We start from the raw sequence: 18253 nt of genomic DNA, 5'->3' as shown, positions 1-18253 counted from the left end.
CAGGCCAGTCAAACCCCAGAAGTTCACAGGTGCTTTTCAGCTGCCTCATCTTGTAAAGTGCTAAGGCAAAATCTTGGTCCCACTGAGCTCAGTGACAAAACTCCCCTTGACTTTCCTGGGGCCAGGATTTCACTCTGAGTGCCCTGTGTTGAAAGTAATATCAACGGGAATGTAAATATGCTCAGCACCTTGCAGGATCAGGCCCCATGGAGAACTGTCATTCCATCTTTGCAGGATCATGTAATAGGGTACACACACAGCGCTATTCTTTCCCTTCCCACTGCTTTTCAAGCAGCAAACAACATTGTTGGGGTAATGCCCCTTTAACGGGAGATGGTTCAGAGTGGGCAGATTGGAAAGCACCACTAGTCATAGACCTGCTGAGGAGAGCACAGGTGAACCCCTGGTTTACTGACAACATGAAGCTGAATTTTGTCTAGCTATTTAGTTATGTGCTACAATGAATTAATTTTCAAGAAAAATTGTCATTTCCCCCAGTATTCCAGGGAACTGCAAAAGAGTAGTTCTTAGCCCATGCTAAATACACGTTATTATTTGTATCACCATAGCATCTAGCTGCCCTAGTCATCTCTTCATCTCTCTGTGTGTATATTAAAGAATGTCTTTTTATAATACGTCAATGGCATTTTTACTGTGTGTGTGTAATGTGCACACACTAAAAATGACATCAGTCTGTTTTTAATAGAATCTCTTTAATTTATCTTCAGTACTATTTGGACATGTAACAAAAGTATATTCTTGGTGTGAAATGTTAGTCAATGTTAATAGGTTAAAATAATACATATTAATAGAGTATAAGAGTAGACCTACTGTATTTCTGAAAGTGTTGCTATACGTATTAGTGTCAAGGATTGATAGTTCTCTCATATGCATATGCAGTCTGCAGATAGCAATATAAAAAAATCAGACAGCATTTTATGAGCAGTCCAGTAGGAATACTTTCACAGCTTTGAAACATGGTTCATTTTCCTTTGTCATTACATGGAGCAATAAAATCATATAAGCGTTAATAAAGTATGACATATTGTAGGATAATTTTTAAACACTTTTTAATGTCTCTGTGATTATATTCTGTGTGCTCTTAATCTTCAGGCAGACCGCATTGTATATGAGCAAGTTTAAAGAAAAAAAAAAGTCAAATCATGGTTCTTATTTGTTCTACTTTTCAGCAGCCTTAATATACTGCACAATCAAACCTTGATGACTGTATCCCTGATTTATTGATTTATTTGGATATCTGAATAAACTAAATGTTAATTAATCTTTAGTATCTTTGTGGGTCATTGATCTGTTAAATCTGAACTCTTCACCCAAATAAAAATGTAGTTTGGCAACTAAATTTAGGCTAATGTACACACACATACATTGAGAGGCATTGATTGTGATCAGAAAATTTGCCCTCTATATTCAGATGACTTCATTTTCAAAAGTAGCTGCATGCAAAAACGTATGGGGTTACTATGCTGTTGCACCAAATGAATTAATTGTACTTACAGTGGCCACTACAAGTCAAAGGCCTGATCATTTTCTCCACACAACATTCCAGTAAAACAATGATTATTTTGAACAGTTTGGTTCATCACCCCTGTTCTGGTCCTCACCGGGACAGCCAAGCAATGTGGACACATCAAGTGCCCCCTTAGTGGCCAAAGCAGTAGGGAGGAGATAAGCAATCATTTGTTTGTTATTAAATAGGAAGGAGACGTAAAGGGTAGGAACATCATGTGAGCTGGGAGAGTAGAATCGAAGGCCTCTTCCTATGTTTGGTGCTGGAAAAGGGGGAATTCTCTCACTTCCTCTAAAAATATGTAAGATCAGCTGTGTTCGACAACATTAGCACTGAGTATCTCTTCTGACAGTGCAGGATATTAGCACAAACAAAGGTTAGCTCCAGCGCTTCCATTATCACATATGAAGCTTGCTTCTGCTGTGGACATAACGAATGGCAATTTTTAATTAAGTTACCGATATCTATATTGGGAACAAGCGTCATTTCTCTTGGTGTTGTGCTCCTTTTCAGCTCTGCTCACTACTCCTCTCTCCCTCTCCCTCCCCCCCAAGCAGTTACTGCTAAAACCTAATGTTTTCCCAGAGTAGAAAAATAACATCCTTCTAGTTTTACAAATGCTAGAAACGACATGTTATTTCCACCACTCTGGTATTTCCTGTTCTTCCAAAGAGTAGGAGTTACTGAAGCAATTAATTCTCTACTTGTGTGGTATAAACAAATATTATTGGATGCAATGTTAAGCTTCACCCAACCCTTAGGCCAGTTGTCTTCAAGCTATTACTTTAGCTTGCCAGGGTAATCAGAAGGTCAAAGCAAGTAACATGATGAATGAGCTGTATTAATCTACCTGTCTCGTTCCTGCAGGACTCTGCATTTTCTCTGATTGCCTTGTTGGGTTTTACAGATTTATGCAGTTCATTATAAAATATTGAGAGCAGATCTTAACTAGCACAGCCCTAGCTTCAGCTGCCAGTTTACACCTGCTTTCAACGGGTTTTGAAACCAAAGCTGCCACAGTAAAGGACAGGTGAGGGAGGGTTGAATTTCTTCTAATGGGTTACGAGTCCTTTGCCTATAAATTTGCAGGAAAAGAGGGTTTTGGTGGATAATGGTGTTCCCACCCCCTTCCTTGCTGTGGTCTCACTGAAACTCTGTGATAGAGCTGTCTTAGAGCTCTTCAGTTGCTGAACTAGGCTTCAGCAACATATTTAAAAACCTGCATGGCAAAATGCTGGAATTTTTTGTGTGTGCCAGCTTCATTCAGACCCACTCCTCCCACACTCTGCTTTGCTTTGTGAAATACAACTGATGAGAGAGATCTGTGCAGTCATTAAATCCCTCCCCTGCACACACACAATCCACAAAAGGGACTTGGGGATTATGACGCTCATTGTCACAATGCCTAGCTCTAGCTTTTAGGTGCCTAGAAAACTCACAGGAACAACACTGTGATCCACAAAGCCTGAGTTTGGCACTGAGGCTCCCCATACAATGATTGGGGAGAGAGAGGGGCCTTGGAATGGGATCCGCAAAACAGCACTCTAGGCAGGAGCTGCCTAACCTATCCAATGAAAGATGTCGACAAGAGCTGCCTAAACTATCCAATGAAAGATGTGTGTCCTGAACAGCGAGCGCCCCTCTTGGAGTTCGGAACCTCAGTCCAGGCTGGAGGGAGAAACCTATCTCTGTTTGTGATTCCCGCACCAGGGGAAGACAGGCATTCAGCTGCCTAAGTCATGTGCAGGGCCCAATCCAGTAGGTGTGCTCAAAGTCTGGCTAATACTGCACAAAGCAGGGGGAGGAAGGCCTCTCTGATCACCTTTTAGCCTGGTGGTTAAGGTACTCATCTGGGATGTAGGAGATCCCTGGCTCAAGTCCCGCTTCTGCCTGATGAATAGAAGATGGGATCTGAACAGGAATCAGCCAGCTCGCAGGTGAATGATCTAACCACTAGGCTATGGGATAGTCAGATGCGGGGCTTCCTCAGTCTCTCCTGTTGAAGCTGTTCCACTGCAATTATATAATTGAATAATTAAATATTAATTGGGCCAGAGATAATGTTTGAATGACTCTATATCCCAGTGGTTTGGGCACTCACCTGAGGGGTAACAGATCCCTATTCAACTCCTTTCTCCTCCTCAGGCGGGGGGGAGGGGGGGGCTTGAATTGGGGCTCTCCCACGTCCCCACATGAGTACCCTAACAATTGGGCTAAAGGTTATAAGGGAAGTCATCGTCTTCTGAGTTATTTTGTGTGAGCTCACCAAGGGGCCCCGTCTGATAGGCAGCCTCTGAGCATACCTACTGGAGTGGGCCCCACGTGCTATTTAGGTGGCCAAACACCTATCTTCCCCAATTCGTGCACCGCTCTGGGTCAGAGGCAGGAGATGGGTGCCTGGACACCTCAAGGGAGAAAGCAGATTACATGCTCAGAGGCAGAAATATAGGCACTAGGGAACTTTTATTGCAAAAACGTAGGTACTGAGTGACTTGAGGCACCCACAGGGTTAGACGGCAGCTGAACAGGTGTTTTGTGGATTGCAGTGGTGCCTAAAAATGGGATTTAGGTGCCTAGTACTTTTGTGGATCCCACTCAGAGTCCTGAATTTAGCAGAGGCAAACATCAGTAGCCTTCAAGTGGTCATTTGCTAACAGGCTGCTGCTTGAAGCATGCCCCTCCCTGCCAGCCAGTAGATATTCCTGTGAGGCTTTCCCTGTGTGTTATCACTGAGGAGATTTTTGCATCAAGAAAATGAAGTAAATTTGAGTAGTGAATATATTTGAGAAAATCATAATCTTTTTGCAGCCATTCATGAACAGAAAAAGAGGCAAATATTGATTCATTATGAATTATGAGCTCAGCTCTAGATTTTCTCCTTCATATCATTATTGTCTTTTCTTCAATTTATTTAGTTAGTTAGCTAGTTTACGAGAAGAGTTAGCGCCCTGGGGCCCTATTGTATGAAAAATTGAGTGGTATATTTAAAGATCCTATTTTATTTTCTGTGTTCTCTCTATGGCAAAAGACTCTTAAAATCTTTAAAAGTAAGGCATTGTATTGTAAAATAAATTACCAAATACTTTTCTTTAATTCTAAAATTAATTGGATTAGATTTTATGCGGCGGGAAATAATGGCCGTACCATTCTCAGAAGAGTATGTTATTCATCTGACCTCTGTGTGGAAGAAGGCAGTAGGGAGGGAAAAAAGGTATTAAATGATTGAGATGCTGGTCTGTCAAAGGAGGCCATTGGGTCAGAGAAAAATAAATGATCCGTGCACAGCCTAGAGGTAGAGAGGGCAAGGGAAATGTAACCCTTTGCCACTGATTTCTGAGCAGATACAGATTGGAAAGCAGACCGCACTGCAGGGCACTTAACTGGTCCCCCAACATGTTCCTTTGGCAGTGGGGGATGGTATTATGACTGCACAGTTATTCCGGATTAAATACTTTCATGAATATTTTTTCTCCTTGCAGGACCCTAGACCTTTGTACACTAGAAGGTGTCAGTTTTATTCAAGTGGAATAGGATTCTTATACGATGCCTACCAGACAGAGGTAAACAAAATGATATCATAGCTCATTCATTTCCTTTGGGATGTTCTGAGGGGTTCATTAGAAGCCCAAATGTTCTTTTTTTCCCCCCAATAGCACCCTCAATAATGTATTTCTCAGAAGGTTTTTGTGAGTTGACTATAATATTTACATCACATATAGCCATTCTCATTCCATCTTTATTACATAATCCTCTGAGGAGGTTTTGCTGCCTGGACTATTGTAGTAAATATCTAAGTTAATAAATTTGCATTAGCCAGAAAACTTCAAATCTCCACTGTAATCATCTAATATAAGCCAAGAATGTCCATATTCTGTATTCAGCTTCCCTTTATTATCTCAACCATATTAAAATGGCAGGAAGAATAACCGTACCCAAATAGGTTGCCTCCTGAAAAATCTAGACTTAGTTTCCCCCCCCCCCCCCCCCATGTTCCTTAGTATTAATTCTATTAATTCTGTGTTTTTCCCTCAAATGTGGGATTCCAGACTGGTGGTAGCAAGAAGGAAATAAAGCAGAGCCGAACTGAAAATAAACAAACAGTATTAGGGCTTACAGGAAGCCAGATATCCATAATCACAGTTCTTTCCACAGCTCTGAATGAGCTTATGGGAAATGTTACTGTTAATAATATTAGACAAGTCAAGTCTTTTACAAGTGTAAATGAGTAATGCAGTTGGAACCAGAGCATTCTGTAGTTTAAGAAAATATATTAAAGGAATATTTTACTGATCTTCTTGCTGACCTATCTCAATAAGACATAGGACCTGTGTCAGCATCTTTTCCCATAATTTTAATTCCCTCTTCTCCCCACAAAATAAAAAATATCAGGGATATGTCTACCAAGTAAACAGAACTATTTCTCTGCTAAAGAGAAGTTGATTAAGCTTCCCTGTGGATTTTCTCAAGCAGACCTCTTGATTCTAAAAGGCATCAGAGATATTCGACTATGTCTAGAGCTCCTAGGAATGTATAAATTTGAGCAGCTTTGAGATCTTTGCCCTCTTCTGGCAAAAAAAGTAGTATGGGTTTATAGCATCTTTATTTTAATGCCCTTGTAATAAATTCTTGTCTGGTTGTCCACTGACATGTTTTTCCAACTGAATTGAACTGGATTTCTGTAAACTAATCCAGAGATATTGATCCACAGCTGTCACGTTTAGCTTTTGTGTTTTTTATTTTAACCAACTGGTTACCAGCTGGCATGACCCACATTCCATGCAAATTTCTCACCAAGAAGGCAGATTATTTGCTTCATGCAGTTTTCCTGAGCACAAGTTTCCTTAGAAAAGCCATTGATAGCGTGCAAGTGATATATAACTGGTGGACTTTGCTCGTTTCATTTCCTTCCTTTGGCAGAAACAGATGGAATTTGATTTTCTTGCAATTACTATGAGGCGAGAACATCTCTTAAATTGGTGTTGAGGGCATGGAGAGGCACAACCAGGCAAAACATGAAAAAGATAATAATCTGGTCTCTGAAATGAAGGAATGGGACTTGACATGCAGAATAACCACAAGTGGCACATGATTTAGTGCCTGATTCTGTCCCCCTTGCTCACATTGAGTATTTATTTGTTTGGATTTATTCACTGCTCTCATAAAAAGGAGTGCTTGTTCTTGGCACTCCAAGCACGTTTTAAAAATTCAGTTTTAAAATAGACAACTCCAGTAACCCTCTCATCCAATAATTAGTATATCTCATAACTCAGAAGCTGAAAATATATTTAAGATCTTTACAGTCTTCTTCTAATATTACTCCCAAACTCTTTCAGACAGGGCAAATGTATGGGCCTTGCAGCATGCCTTGAATGTTGATAAACTAGGACAATTTCAAACCAAGAGTGAGTCCCAGAACCACAGGGTCATCACAGAGAATGGCCTTCCAGGCACCCCTCCTCTCTTGTACAAATGGGGCATCAACTCTGGAGTCCCTCCTGATCTCGAGTCTGGCAGCATGGCATAAGGAGAGAGGAAGTCTTTAAGATACATAGGTCCCAGGCCAATACGAACATATGTGATAGGTTAGAACCAACCAGCAGCTTAAATTTTACCTAGTTGCCAATAGGTGACCAGCACACATCCAAAAGCACTAGTGTCACGTGCTGCCAGGTAGATGCCCCCTGTAACAAGCAAGTGGCTAAGTTCTGCACCAACTTTATTTTACAGATAGATTTAAGATGCTGCCACGTCATGCAGTATAGTGGCACTTGATTAGATTGCTGTAGTCACTGAAACTAGTGGGTCTCCTCATAAAGTAAGTTACTATTCAGTGTGAGGAAGGGCAGCAGAATCAGGCCCTTGGTGATTTATGCCTTCAGTTCAGGAAAGCACTTATGCATGTACTGAAGTCCCATTGACTTGAAGTAAAAAAGACAGAGGTAAACAAAACACACCATAATTCAGTGGGTTTGTGATGGAGTAAGCTACATCTGTATCAAATTGTGAATTATGTATTGCAGCCTCCATCTTGGATTGTAACCTTCATTGTGACCTTCATTTCATAGTGTAACCTCCACTTTGGATTAGAGCATCCAGTTTGTATTACAGACTGAACACATGTATACCTTGCCCAGGGCAGGGTTATTGTGATATATATGAGACAGACACCTTACCCAGGAAAGGGGCTTGACACCTGGTTGAATGAGTGTGATAGTGAAGTTAGCACAGAGCAATCAACCTTTGATTATCTGTCAACTACTAGACCATCTTCATGGGACAGTGGACTCTCTGCACATAAGCCAAGCTGGGGGAAGGGTCTAGAATTGCCCAGCTGGAGCACATGGGCAAAATAGGGACAGAGACTGTATTCAAGGGTGGGCTTCTCTGATCAGTAGGACCGACCATCACCACGTGCCAGAAAACAAGGTTGGAAAGAGAGAAGAGGCAGGGGGGGACTCTGCCTTGCCTGAAACGCTGACCAGAACTCAGGCTCACAGAAGGAGTGAGAACCAGATCTCAGGACTTTCGTTATTTTGCAAAGATTTGTAATTCTCTAGTGATTTCTTATGAGTAAAGTGGCTGTGGTTAAGAAATTCCTTTGCTAAGCCTGTATTCCATATTTGCCTGCCACATTTTTCCTGAAGGGGTTAATTGAGACCCTCAAAGTGCCCACAGGAAGGTGGACCTCTGAGGGGGAATGTATAAGCAAATGTGGGGGTAGGAGGCTCAAGAGGGCTGAAGTGTTGGCTTCAGGGTCTAAGGCAGACAGGCTGTGGGACCCCACATCCCCAGGAAGGGGAGCAGCCATGAAGTCTGCCCCTGGGAGGGACCCAGAGGTGTGAACAGTGACCCAGCTCTTCCCAGGCTCGGTGGCTTAGTAGCATGTGAGATCCAGTGGTTGGGTCCACACAAACCAGTCCTTGCAAAGGGGGACTAGGCCAGGTTGTGACACGACTCATCGAGCAAACTCATGACTTCAATGAGATGTAGGCTCATACTTAAAGTGAAAGATGTGCTTAAGTACTTTGCTGAGTCCGGGACCTATATCATGTTGTGATGTTCTCTCAGTTAGCTTGTATCCATTGTATGGTATCTTGGCCTACGCCAAGGGCACGCTGCTTTTCTTTTTCTTTTCTTCTCCAGCCTCATCAGTTGTGGGCCCTGCACAAAGTCCATTGGTTTCAGTAGGAGTAAGGTATTACTTAATGTGAGCTAGGGTGGTAGAATCAGACCCTAAACCATGTGCCATTTGTGTTTGTTCTGCATATCAAGTCCTATGTCTGCATTTCAGTGACCAGACTGTTACCTTTTTCAAGTTTTGGCTGTTGTGCCTTGACCTCCTCTTAGCACCAATTGAAGGTAGCCAGCCAGCCAGTCAGGCAGCGGCATAAACAGCTGCAGCGGCACAGGAGCCAGCAAACAGAGCTGTAAACAGGGGAGTTTCAATGGGAGTTTGCAAGGGGAGACTAAGAGAGCTAGGCAGAGGAATAGACAGGCTAGTGAAGGGAGGGGGTGGTGTTCTGCTGGTGTTTTGGTGCCCGTTGGGGGTTTGTTTTGCTGTGGGTGTTGGTGGTTTGATTTGTGTTTCCCGGACTAACAGGTTTTAGGTGGGAAGGCCATGACCAATACAGAGGCAGCAGTGGAAGACACAATGAGGATGACTGGATGTGGAAGCTGTGGCATGTACATGATCCTGGAGGGGGTATCTGAAAAGAGTTTTGTTTGCATGAAGTGCTGCCTGATAGAGCTGATGGAAGAAAAGATCCGAGGATTGGAGATGCAGGTGGAAACTCTGGTGGAGTTTAGAAGAGGGTTCGAGCAGATGATGGAGCAAAGACATGAGACTGAAGGAAAAAGCTCAGACTTGCAGATGGAAGCAGGACCAAAGAACTCTGAGGGGAGACTGCTGGGTGAGGAAAGTGGACAGTGGAAGCATGTGACTAAGAGAACCAGACAGAGGAAAAGACAGGTTAGTGAAGGAGAAATAGAGCTCAGGAACAGGTTTGCGGAGTTGGAAAATGAAGAAGGGGCACAGCAGGTGGTCGCTGAAGGTGAGAGTGCAAGGAAGAAGAGAAGAGCAGCTAATCCTATAGGAAGAGGGGAAGAGTCAGTGGAGATAACAACACCAAATATGAGCCCCAGGAGGATACAGGATGGATTGCGGAGGATTGCAAGGGACAATAGAAATTGAGAGGACTTGCAGCCAGAAGGAGCAGGGGCTAGACCGGAGAATCGCACCATCACCAGGAAAAGGCAAGTCTACGTGATTGGGGACTCCTTACAGAGAAGAATAGACAGGCCTGTAACTAGAGCTGATCCAGAGAACAGAAGGGTGTGCTGTCTGCCGGGTGCTAAGATACGGGATGTGGACCTGAGGCTGAAAAGGATCCTAACGGGAGCGGGAAAGAATCTGCTGATTGTCCTTCATGTGGGAACAAATGATATGGCTAGATTCTCGCTGGAATGTATCAAGGGACTCTATGCCAGGCTGGGGAAGACGCTTAAGGAAATCGAGGCTCAGGTGATCTTCAGTGGGATTCTGCCTGTTCCTAGAGAAGGGCAACAAAGGTGTGACAAGATTATGGCGATCAACAGATGGCTCAGGCAGCGGTGCTATAAGGAGGGCTTTGGGATGTATGGCCACTGGGAAGCATTCATGGACAGAGGACTGTTCTCTCGGGATGGACTTCACCTGAGTAAGGAGGGAAATAGACTTCTAGGATGGAGGCTGGCACAACTGATTAAGAGAGCTTTAAACTAGGAATTTGGGGGAGATGGTTGGGAGATGTCCAGGTAATCTCCACGCCGGAATTTAACATTGAGAAGGAAGAAAACAAAGTAAGAAAGGATACAGCCGTGGGTATGAGAATGGACGTAAGGAGGAAGGGTAGTGAATATACCAGTCTAATGCTGGCGGTAGAATGTCTGTGCCTAATTGGGTAAAGAATGTCAGTGAAGCCAAACGGCAAAAATTAAGATGTTTGTGCACTAAAGCCTAGGTAACAAAATGGAGAAACTAGAGCTACTGGTGCAGGAAGTGAAACCAGATATTATAGGGATAACAGAAACATGGTGGAATAGTAGTCATGACTGGAGTACAAGTATTGAAGGCTATGTGTTGTTTAGGAAAGACAGAAATAAAGGCAAAGGTGGTGGAGTAGCATTGTATATCAATGATGAGGTAGACTGTAAAGAAATAAGAAGGGATGGAATGGATAAGACAGAGTTTGTCTGGGCAAAAATCACATTGGGAAAGAAAGCTACTAGAGCCTCCCCTGGGATAGTGCTTGGGGTGTGCTACAGACCGCCGGGATCCGATTTGGATATGGATAGAGACCTCTTTAATGTTTTTAATGAAGTAAACACTAATGGGAATTGTGTGATCATGGGAGACTTTAACTTCCCAGATATAGACTGGAGGACAAGTGCTAGTAATAATAATAGGGCTCCGATTTTCCTGGATGCGATAGCTGATGGATTCCTTCACCAAGTAGTTGAAAAACCAACAAGAGGCGTTGCCATTTTAGATTTGGTTTTGGTGAGTAGTGAGGATCTGATAGAAGAAATGGTTGTAGGGGACAACCTTGGTTCGAGCGATCATGAGCTAATCCAGTTCAAACTAAATGGAAGGATAAACAAAAATAGATCTGGGACTAGGGTTTTTTATTTTAAAAGAGCTAACTTTAAAGAATTAAGGAAATTAGTTAGGGAAGTGGATTGGACTGAAGAACTTGTGGATCTAAAGGTGGAGGAGGCCTGGAATTACTTCAAGTCAAAGTTGCAGAAACTATCAGAGGCCTGCATCCCAAGAAAGGGGAAAAAAATCATAGGCAGGAGATGTAGACCAAGCTGGATGAGCAAGCATCTCAGAGAGGTGATTAAGAAAAAGCAGAAAGCCTACAAGGAGTGGAAGATGGGAGGGATTAGCAAGGAAAGCTACCTTATTGAGGTCAGAACGTGTAGGGATAAAGTGAGAAAGGCCAAAAGCCATGTAGAGTTGGACCTTGCAAAGGGAATTAAAACCAATAGTAAAAGGTTCTATAGCCATATAAATAAGAAAACAAAGAAAGAAGTGGGATCGCTAAACACTGAGGATGGAGTGGAGGTTAAGGATAATCTAGGCATGGCCCAATATCTAAACAAATACTTTGCCTCAGTCTTTAATGAGGCTAATGAGGAGCTTAGGGATAATGGTAGGATGACAAATGGGAATGAGGATATGGAGGTAGATATTACCACATCCGAGGTAGAAGCCAAACTCGAACAGCTTAATGGGACTAAATCGGGGGGGCCCAGATAATCTTCATCCAAGAATATTAAAGGAACTGGCACATGAAACTGCAAGCCCATTAGCAAGAATTTTTAATGAATCAGTAAACTCAGGGGTTGTACCGTACGACTGGAGAATTGCTAACATGGTTCCTATTTTTAAGAAAGGAAAAAAAAGTGATCCGAGTAACTATAGGCCTGTCAGTTTGACATCTGTAGTATGAAAGGTCTTGGAAAAAATTTTGAAGGAAAAAGTAGTTAAGGACATTGAGGTCAATGGTAATTGGGACAAAATACAATATGGTTTTACAAAAGGTAGATTGTGCCAAACCAACCTGATCTCCTTCTTTGAGAAGGTAACAGATTTTTTTAGACAAAGGAAATGCAGTAGATCTAATTTACCTCGATTTCAGTAAGGCATTTGATACGGTTCCACATGGGGAATTATTAGCTAAATTGGAAAAGATGGGGATCATTATGAAAATTGAAAGGTGGATAAGGAACTGGTTAAAGGGGAGACTACAACAGGTCATACTGAAAGGTGAACTGTCAGGCTGGAAGGAGGTTACTAGTGGAGTTCCTCAGGGATCAGTTTTGGGACCAATCTTATTTAATCTTTTTATTACTGACCTTGGCACAAAAAGTGGGAATGTGCTAATAAAGTTTGCGGATGACACAAAGCTGGGAGGTATTGCTAATACAGAGAAGGACCGGGATATCATATAGGAAGATCTGGATGATCTTGTAAACTGAAGTAATAGTAATAGGATGAAATTTAATAGTGAAAAGTGCAAGGTCATGCATTTAGGGATTAATAACAAGAATTTTGTTTATAAATTGGGGACACATCAATTGGAAGTAACAGAGGAGGAGAAGGACCTCGGAGTATTGGTTGATCACAGGATGACTATGAGCCGCCAATGCGATATGGGCGTTAAAAAAGGTAATGCGGTCTTGGGATGCATCAGGCGAGGTATTTCCAGTAAAGATAAGGAGGTGTTACTACCGTTATACAAGGCACTGGTGAGACCTCATCTGGAATACTGTGTGCAGTTCTGGTCTCCCATGTTTAAGTAGGATGAATTCAAACTGGAACAGGTACAGAGAAGGGCTACTACGATGATCCGAGGAATGGAAAACCTGTCTTATGAAAGGAGACTCAAAGAGCTTGGCTTGTTTAGCCTAACCAAAAGAAGGCTGAGGGGAGATATGATTGCTCTTTATAAATATATCAGAGGGATAAATATCAGGGAGGGAGAGGAATTATTTAAGCTTAGTACCAATGTGGACACAAGAACAAATGGATATAAACTGGACATTAGGAAGTTTAGACTTGAAATTAGACGAAGGTTTCTAACCATTAGAGGAGTGAAGTTCTGGAACAGCCTTCCAAGGGGAGTAGTGGGGTCAAAAGACATATCTGGCTTCAAGACTAAGCTTGATAAGTTTATGGAGGGGATGGTATGATGCGATAGCCTAATTTTGGCAATTAATTGATCTTTGATTATTAGCAGGTAAATATGCTCAATGGTCTGTGATGGGATGTTAGATGGGGTGGGATCTGAGTTACTACAGAGAATTCTTTCCTGGGTGCTGGCTGGTGAGTCTTGCCCACATGCTCAGGGTTTAACTGATCGCCATATTTGGGGTCGGGAAGGAATTTTCCTCCAGGGCAGATTGGCAGAGGCCCTGGAGGTGTTTCGCCTTCCTCTGCAGCGTGGGGCACGGGTCACTTGCTGGAGGATTCTCTGCACCTTGAGGTCTTTAAACCACGATTTGAGGACTTAAATAGCTCAGACGTAGGTTAGGGGTTTGTTACAGGAGTGGGTGGGTGAGATTCTGTGGCCTGCATTGTGCAGGAGGTCAGACTAGATGATCATAATGGTCCCTTCTGACCTTAAAGTCTATGAGTCTATGAGATATTCTTGCATTTACTGTGAGGCGAAAACATCAAATTCTATCTGTTTCTGTCACTGACTTCCTTTGTTCACTCCTTAGTCTTTGTGTGGCCCCCCTTCTTCTCTGTTGTTTTTTTCTTTGAGCTGTTCACGTCTTCCAGAGTCACCATATTCTCTCATGGAATAATACATTATTGGATGGGCATGTGACAGAGGTCATCTGATAAGTGCTTTTCAAAGGCAGCAATTTATTCCTAAGCCTGTTGCTACCATCTCTTTCATGAGGAGAAAGGCTCCATTCACTAGTAAATGCTCTTTTCATAGTACAAACAGAACCTTTCTGAATGGTCACAGCATACTTAAGAAAGAAGGTAGCAATATTGTATTTTCCATACCATTAGCAGTTCCAATATTTTGAAACTCTATTAATAAAGCTAAAGACCTCAAAAAGAAACTTGCGTATAAAATATTACAATTAGCCTGCTATGTCAAATAGAAATGATGTATGCATATTACATTGTAAGGGTCATTAAAATGATCTCTTGTCTGAATACAGTGTGACTTGCATATGTCTGCATTTATATGTCTGTTCTCTAGAGTCCATAGTCTCACAAAGCAACCTTTTCATTTCTGTATTCCAGAGCTTGCTGGAAATGGTACTCATTTGCTTAATTGCTTAGACTTTTTTCCTATTATATTTTGGTTTTTGTTCTACATTTTTTTATTCTGGTGTAATAAAAGCTGAAGGGAGAAGGAGTGAGACCTTCAGGAGCAGGGCCGGCTCCAGGCACCAGCAAACGAAGCAGGTGCTTGGGGTGGCCAATGGAAAGGGGCGGCACGTCCAGGTCTTTGGCAGTAATTCGGCAGCGGGTCCCTCAGTCCCTCTTGGAGCGAAGGACCTGCTGCCGAATTGCCGCTGAAGAATGAAGCGGCGCGGTAGAGCTGCCGCCAAAGTGCTTTATCTTTTCTTTTTTTTCCCTTCGCCGTTTGGGGCGGCAAAAAAGCTGGAGCCGGCCCTGTTCAGGAGATGCAGGAGGTTCTAACAGGTAGACAGAAAGACTTAATATAATTCACTAGAGAATATTATTATTCACATCTCTGGCTGCAGAAAGGGGCCTTAGTGTAAATGAGAATCAGGCCCATGATATCACGTTTAGATTATAAAAAAAGGTGAACAGATTTGATCCAACAAGTTCATGACAGCAAAGCCTTATAACATCTGAGGGGAAATATTTTCAGTATTTTTATGGTGCTTTAAACAAAAAATGCAAGAACCTTTTCTGGGGTTGTATGTATTGTGTTTGAATGCTGAAGACACTCTGGCAGGAGGTGGTTTGTACAGTTACTCTCCAGTTTCCGATCCGAAAGGAATGTTTGGATACCTGTCAGTTATTGTATAATGCTGTAGTTTCACTGTGGCCTCTTTGCCTGCTTCCTCTCCTTTGGGTGAAAGTTAATTTTTGTACCAGTGCAAGCACCTGAGAGTAAACCAAATGTGTTGCTTCTATGTGGTCAATGGGATGACTTGTAAAATGGTGGCCAGGCTGTAGCTACAGTACTTAGACTAAAGAATGATCCCTTCTCTTATTCCCAGGTAACGTGTTACACCTTAAGCAGCAAGTGCCAGCTGAGAGTAAAGAGCAATACATGCTATTGCTGTGACCTGTACAATTGTGAAAAGTAAGTACATGCTCTATCAGAATGTGTATGTTTATTTGTACAGTATGTGTATTCTAGAGTACAGACCCTTTGCATTTAGGCCAGTATCCTGGGAATCAGCACACAGCTGGCTAGCAGGCTGTGCACTGGTGATAACCCTGTGAGAAGGCACATGAATACTCCCCACCCCAAACTGCAGAGCCAGTGCATGGCCAAAAAGCTGCAATAGCACCCACATTGCCTGCAGCACCCTTCACATAATACAAATAGCTCCCCTGCATTCAGCCGCACAGTAGGTCCCTATGGTGAGGTCTGAACTGCACAGGAGTGTGCATTCCCCTGATCCTGTTCTCCCTTCCCCATGGACATGTAGGATAAACTGTCTCTGGGGCCCTGCTCACAGTGGAGATGGGGACATGGTTTGCCCCTCAGTGCTCTTATTATTTCAGTGGGTTTTCTTTAAAAATTGTCCGTAGGATTTTGTTATGTGGCCACCAAAATAAATAAATAAATAAATAAAGCACAACCTTGTAAAGACTCTTTGGTGAGCTTGCATTACAATTTTCAAAATGGATTTCATGTGATCATTTGTTCACTGATCTCTGGGAGCAAAATTAATGGAAATATCGTTTCCATGTCAAAACTGTACATCCTAGGCAGGGCCTTGGCGTTTTCACAAGCATTTATGTGCTCAAGGGATTTTACTCAATGGCCATGAGGATAGGTACAGTATAAAGGAGAATGTTGATCATATTTCCAAAAGGTTTCCATTTTAAGTCAATCTTACCAAAACACAGGCTGAGAAGATATAACCGTGGAAGTGCATGAATATGCTAGTCAAGTAACAGTAGGTGACTAAATCAGCCCTTGGAGAGAGGCTAGCCCAAGATGAGCTCAGAGTGGTGGTGCAGCAGGCTGATGTGGCCTCCCCTACCTGGCAAATAACACTATTGCCAAACAAAATAAACTCATGAGATTTATTTCCAGCCTGAAATCCCTTCCCAGTGCCTTCCTTATTGCACACATGTACGTCAGTACCATTGCAAGCAGCATCATGTTGTGTAAAGAGCAGGAAACTCTCAGGAAAATCTCCTGGGGTGGGGTGGGGCTGGTAGGGAAGGGGGAGATGCTGGCTCTTGTGCTTTCTGTGTACCAGCTGGAAAGTGCTATTTCACATTTTAGTGTCACACACCCTAGATTGACCTCCTGAACCCCCCCAGGTTCACATCAGAGCTCTCATTTTTTGTTTTTACCCATGCCTGCAACTCTGAATGACCCAGCCCTCCTCAAACCTAGGTTGGCACATACGGGAATTCCAAAAGTCATACAAGTTTGGGAGAAGGTTTTCAGTGAAACTGGCAGAGAAATGGACAAATATGTTTTGCTTTTGCAAACACCCCCCCTCCCCCCAAAAAACAACAACAAAACATTTTGTTAAGCTTTACTTCCCTGAAAGATTAAAGTGAAGTTTGGGACTAGAGGGAGATACGAGTTTCCCCAGAATGCTAGAGCAGTGGATGAGTTTCTGGGGTTCAGATTTATAGAACCAATTTGACAAAGTCAAAGCCTGGATGAATGCTTTTCTTTCCTGGCCTATGAGATGCTAAATCGAACTGCCATGGTATGTCTGCTACTGATCAGGTTAGTGCCATCTGTACTTTTGTAATTTTAGTGAAAGCAATTTATTCACTCATCCTAGTGTGTGTATGTTTTATTTAACCTCACTCTTAGGGTTTTCAGGAAGTGGTTTGGCCTGGTTAGAGAGGTGAGAAATAAGAGGGTAACAATAGAGGTGCACAAAATAATGCATGGCATAGCAAAGGTAAATTAGACCGTCCTATTCACCCTTTATATAGTATAAGAACAAAGGGAAATCCACCTGAATTGAAAGGCGATATATTGAAACTGGGAATATTTTCTTAACAAGACATAATTAATGGTGAATCTCACTGCTGCAAGGTAACATTGACTCCAAGAGGTTAGCAGGATACAACACAGAATTGATCCTTACATGGATAAATAGAACATCCACAGTTATGGGATAGAGTGAAAAATATAAGGGATTGAAAGTTAACCCTTTTGCTTCTGGGCATGAACCGCTAACTGATAGAGGCTTGGAAGAAACTCCCCTGTAGGCAGCCCATGGAGCCTGTACATTATGGGCCTTCTTGCACCTCCCTGTGAAGCACCTAGTACTGGTCACCATCCAAGACAGGAGATGATTTTATTATCTATTTATATTGTGATAGTGCCGAGAGACCCCAACCAAGATCAAGGCCCCATTGGGCTAATCAATGAACAAACAGAGACCATCTCTGCCCTAAAGGCTTTAGCTGTTTTGCCTGTGCAGATTGTACAGGGTGCAAGGGAAAACAGGCACAGAGAGGTGAAGAGCTAGATTCACAAAGGTGCTTAGGCACTTGTGTTCAACATTTAGGCATCATGGACGTTCTCAAAGCCATGGCTCAGCTGCCATCTCATCCTAAAGTCCCCAAAGCACCTACATTTCTGCCCGCAGGCATGTGCAAAGCCATTTCAGTCCCAGTGCTCAGACCATCCCTGTGGGCTAGGGCTTTGCACAAAAGCCAGTCTGTGGGGGTGCAGAGGGGTGTGTGTCCCAGAATGCCCAGTAAGCTGGTGGTTCAGAAACTCACCTGGGAGGTGGAACATCTTAGGTCGAATCCCTGCTCTCAAGCAGGCGCTTGAACACAGGTCTCTCACCGCACAGGTGAGTGCTCTGACCGCTGGGGTGCTGGATATTCTGGGGCGGGTCTCTCAGTCTCTCCTGTTGGAGCTGTTCTACTTCATAGAATCAATTAAATATTTAGATTTATCAATAACAATTAAGGATGCCATTAGGCAGCAGAGCACCTAAGTACCTTTGTGAATGTGACCAGTG

At 42.8% G+C, this 18253-nt stretch overlaps 1 protein-coding gene across 1 annotated transcript in view; it reads left to right on the top strand.

The window, feature by feature from the left end:
- TMEM255B (transmembrane protein 255B) overlaps nt 1-18253 on the top strand; it is a 136463-nt gene that overhangs the window by 99082 nt on the left and 19128 nt on the right. Inside the window, exons 5-6 of the mRNA XM_065406665.1 lie at nt 5008-5088; nt 15290-15375. Of these exons, the coding sequence (XP_065262737.1) occupies nt 5008-5088; nt 15290-15375 (167 nt within the window). The remainder of the gene's footprint in view (nt 1-5007; nt 5089-15289; nt 15376-18253) is intronic.

This window comes from Emys orbicularis, chromosome 1 (assembly GCF_028017835.1).
Source record: "Emys orbicularis isolate rEmyOrb1 chromosome 1, rEmyOrb1.hap1, whole genome shotgun sequence".
In the NCBI taxonomy this organism is placed as follows: Eukaryota; Metazoa; Chordata; order Testudines; family Emydidae; genus Emys; species Emys orbicularis.
This window is presented reverse-complemented; position numbering and strand designations above follow the sequence as displayed.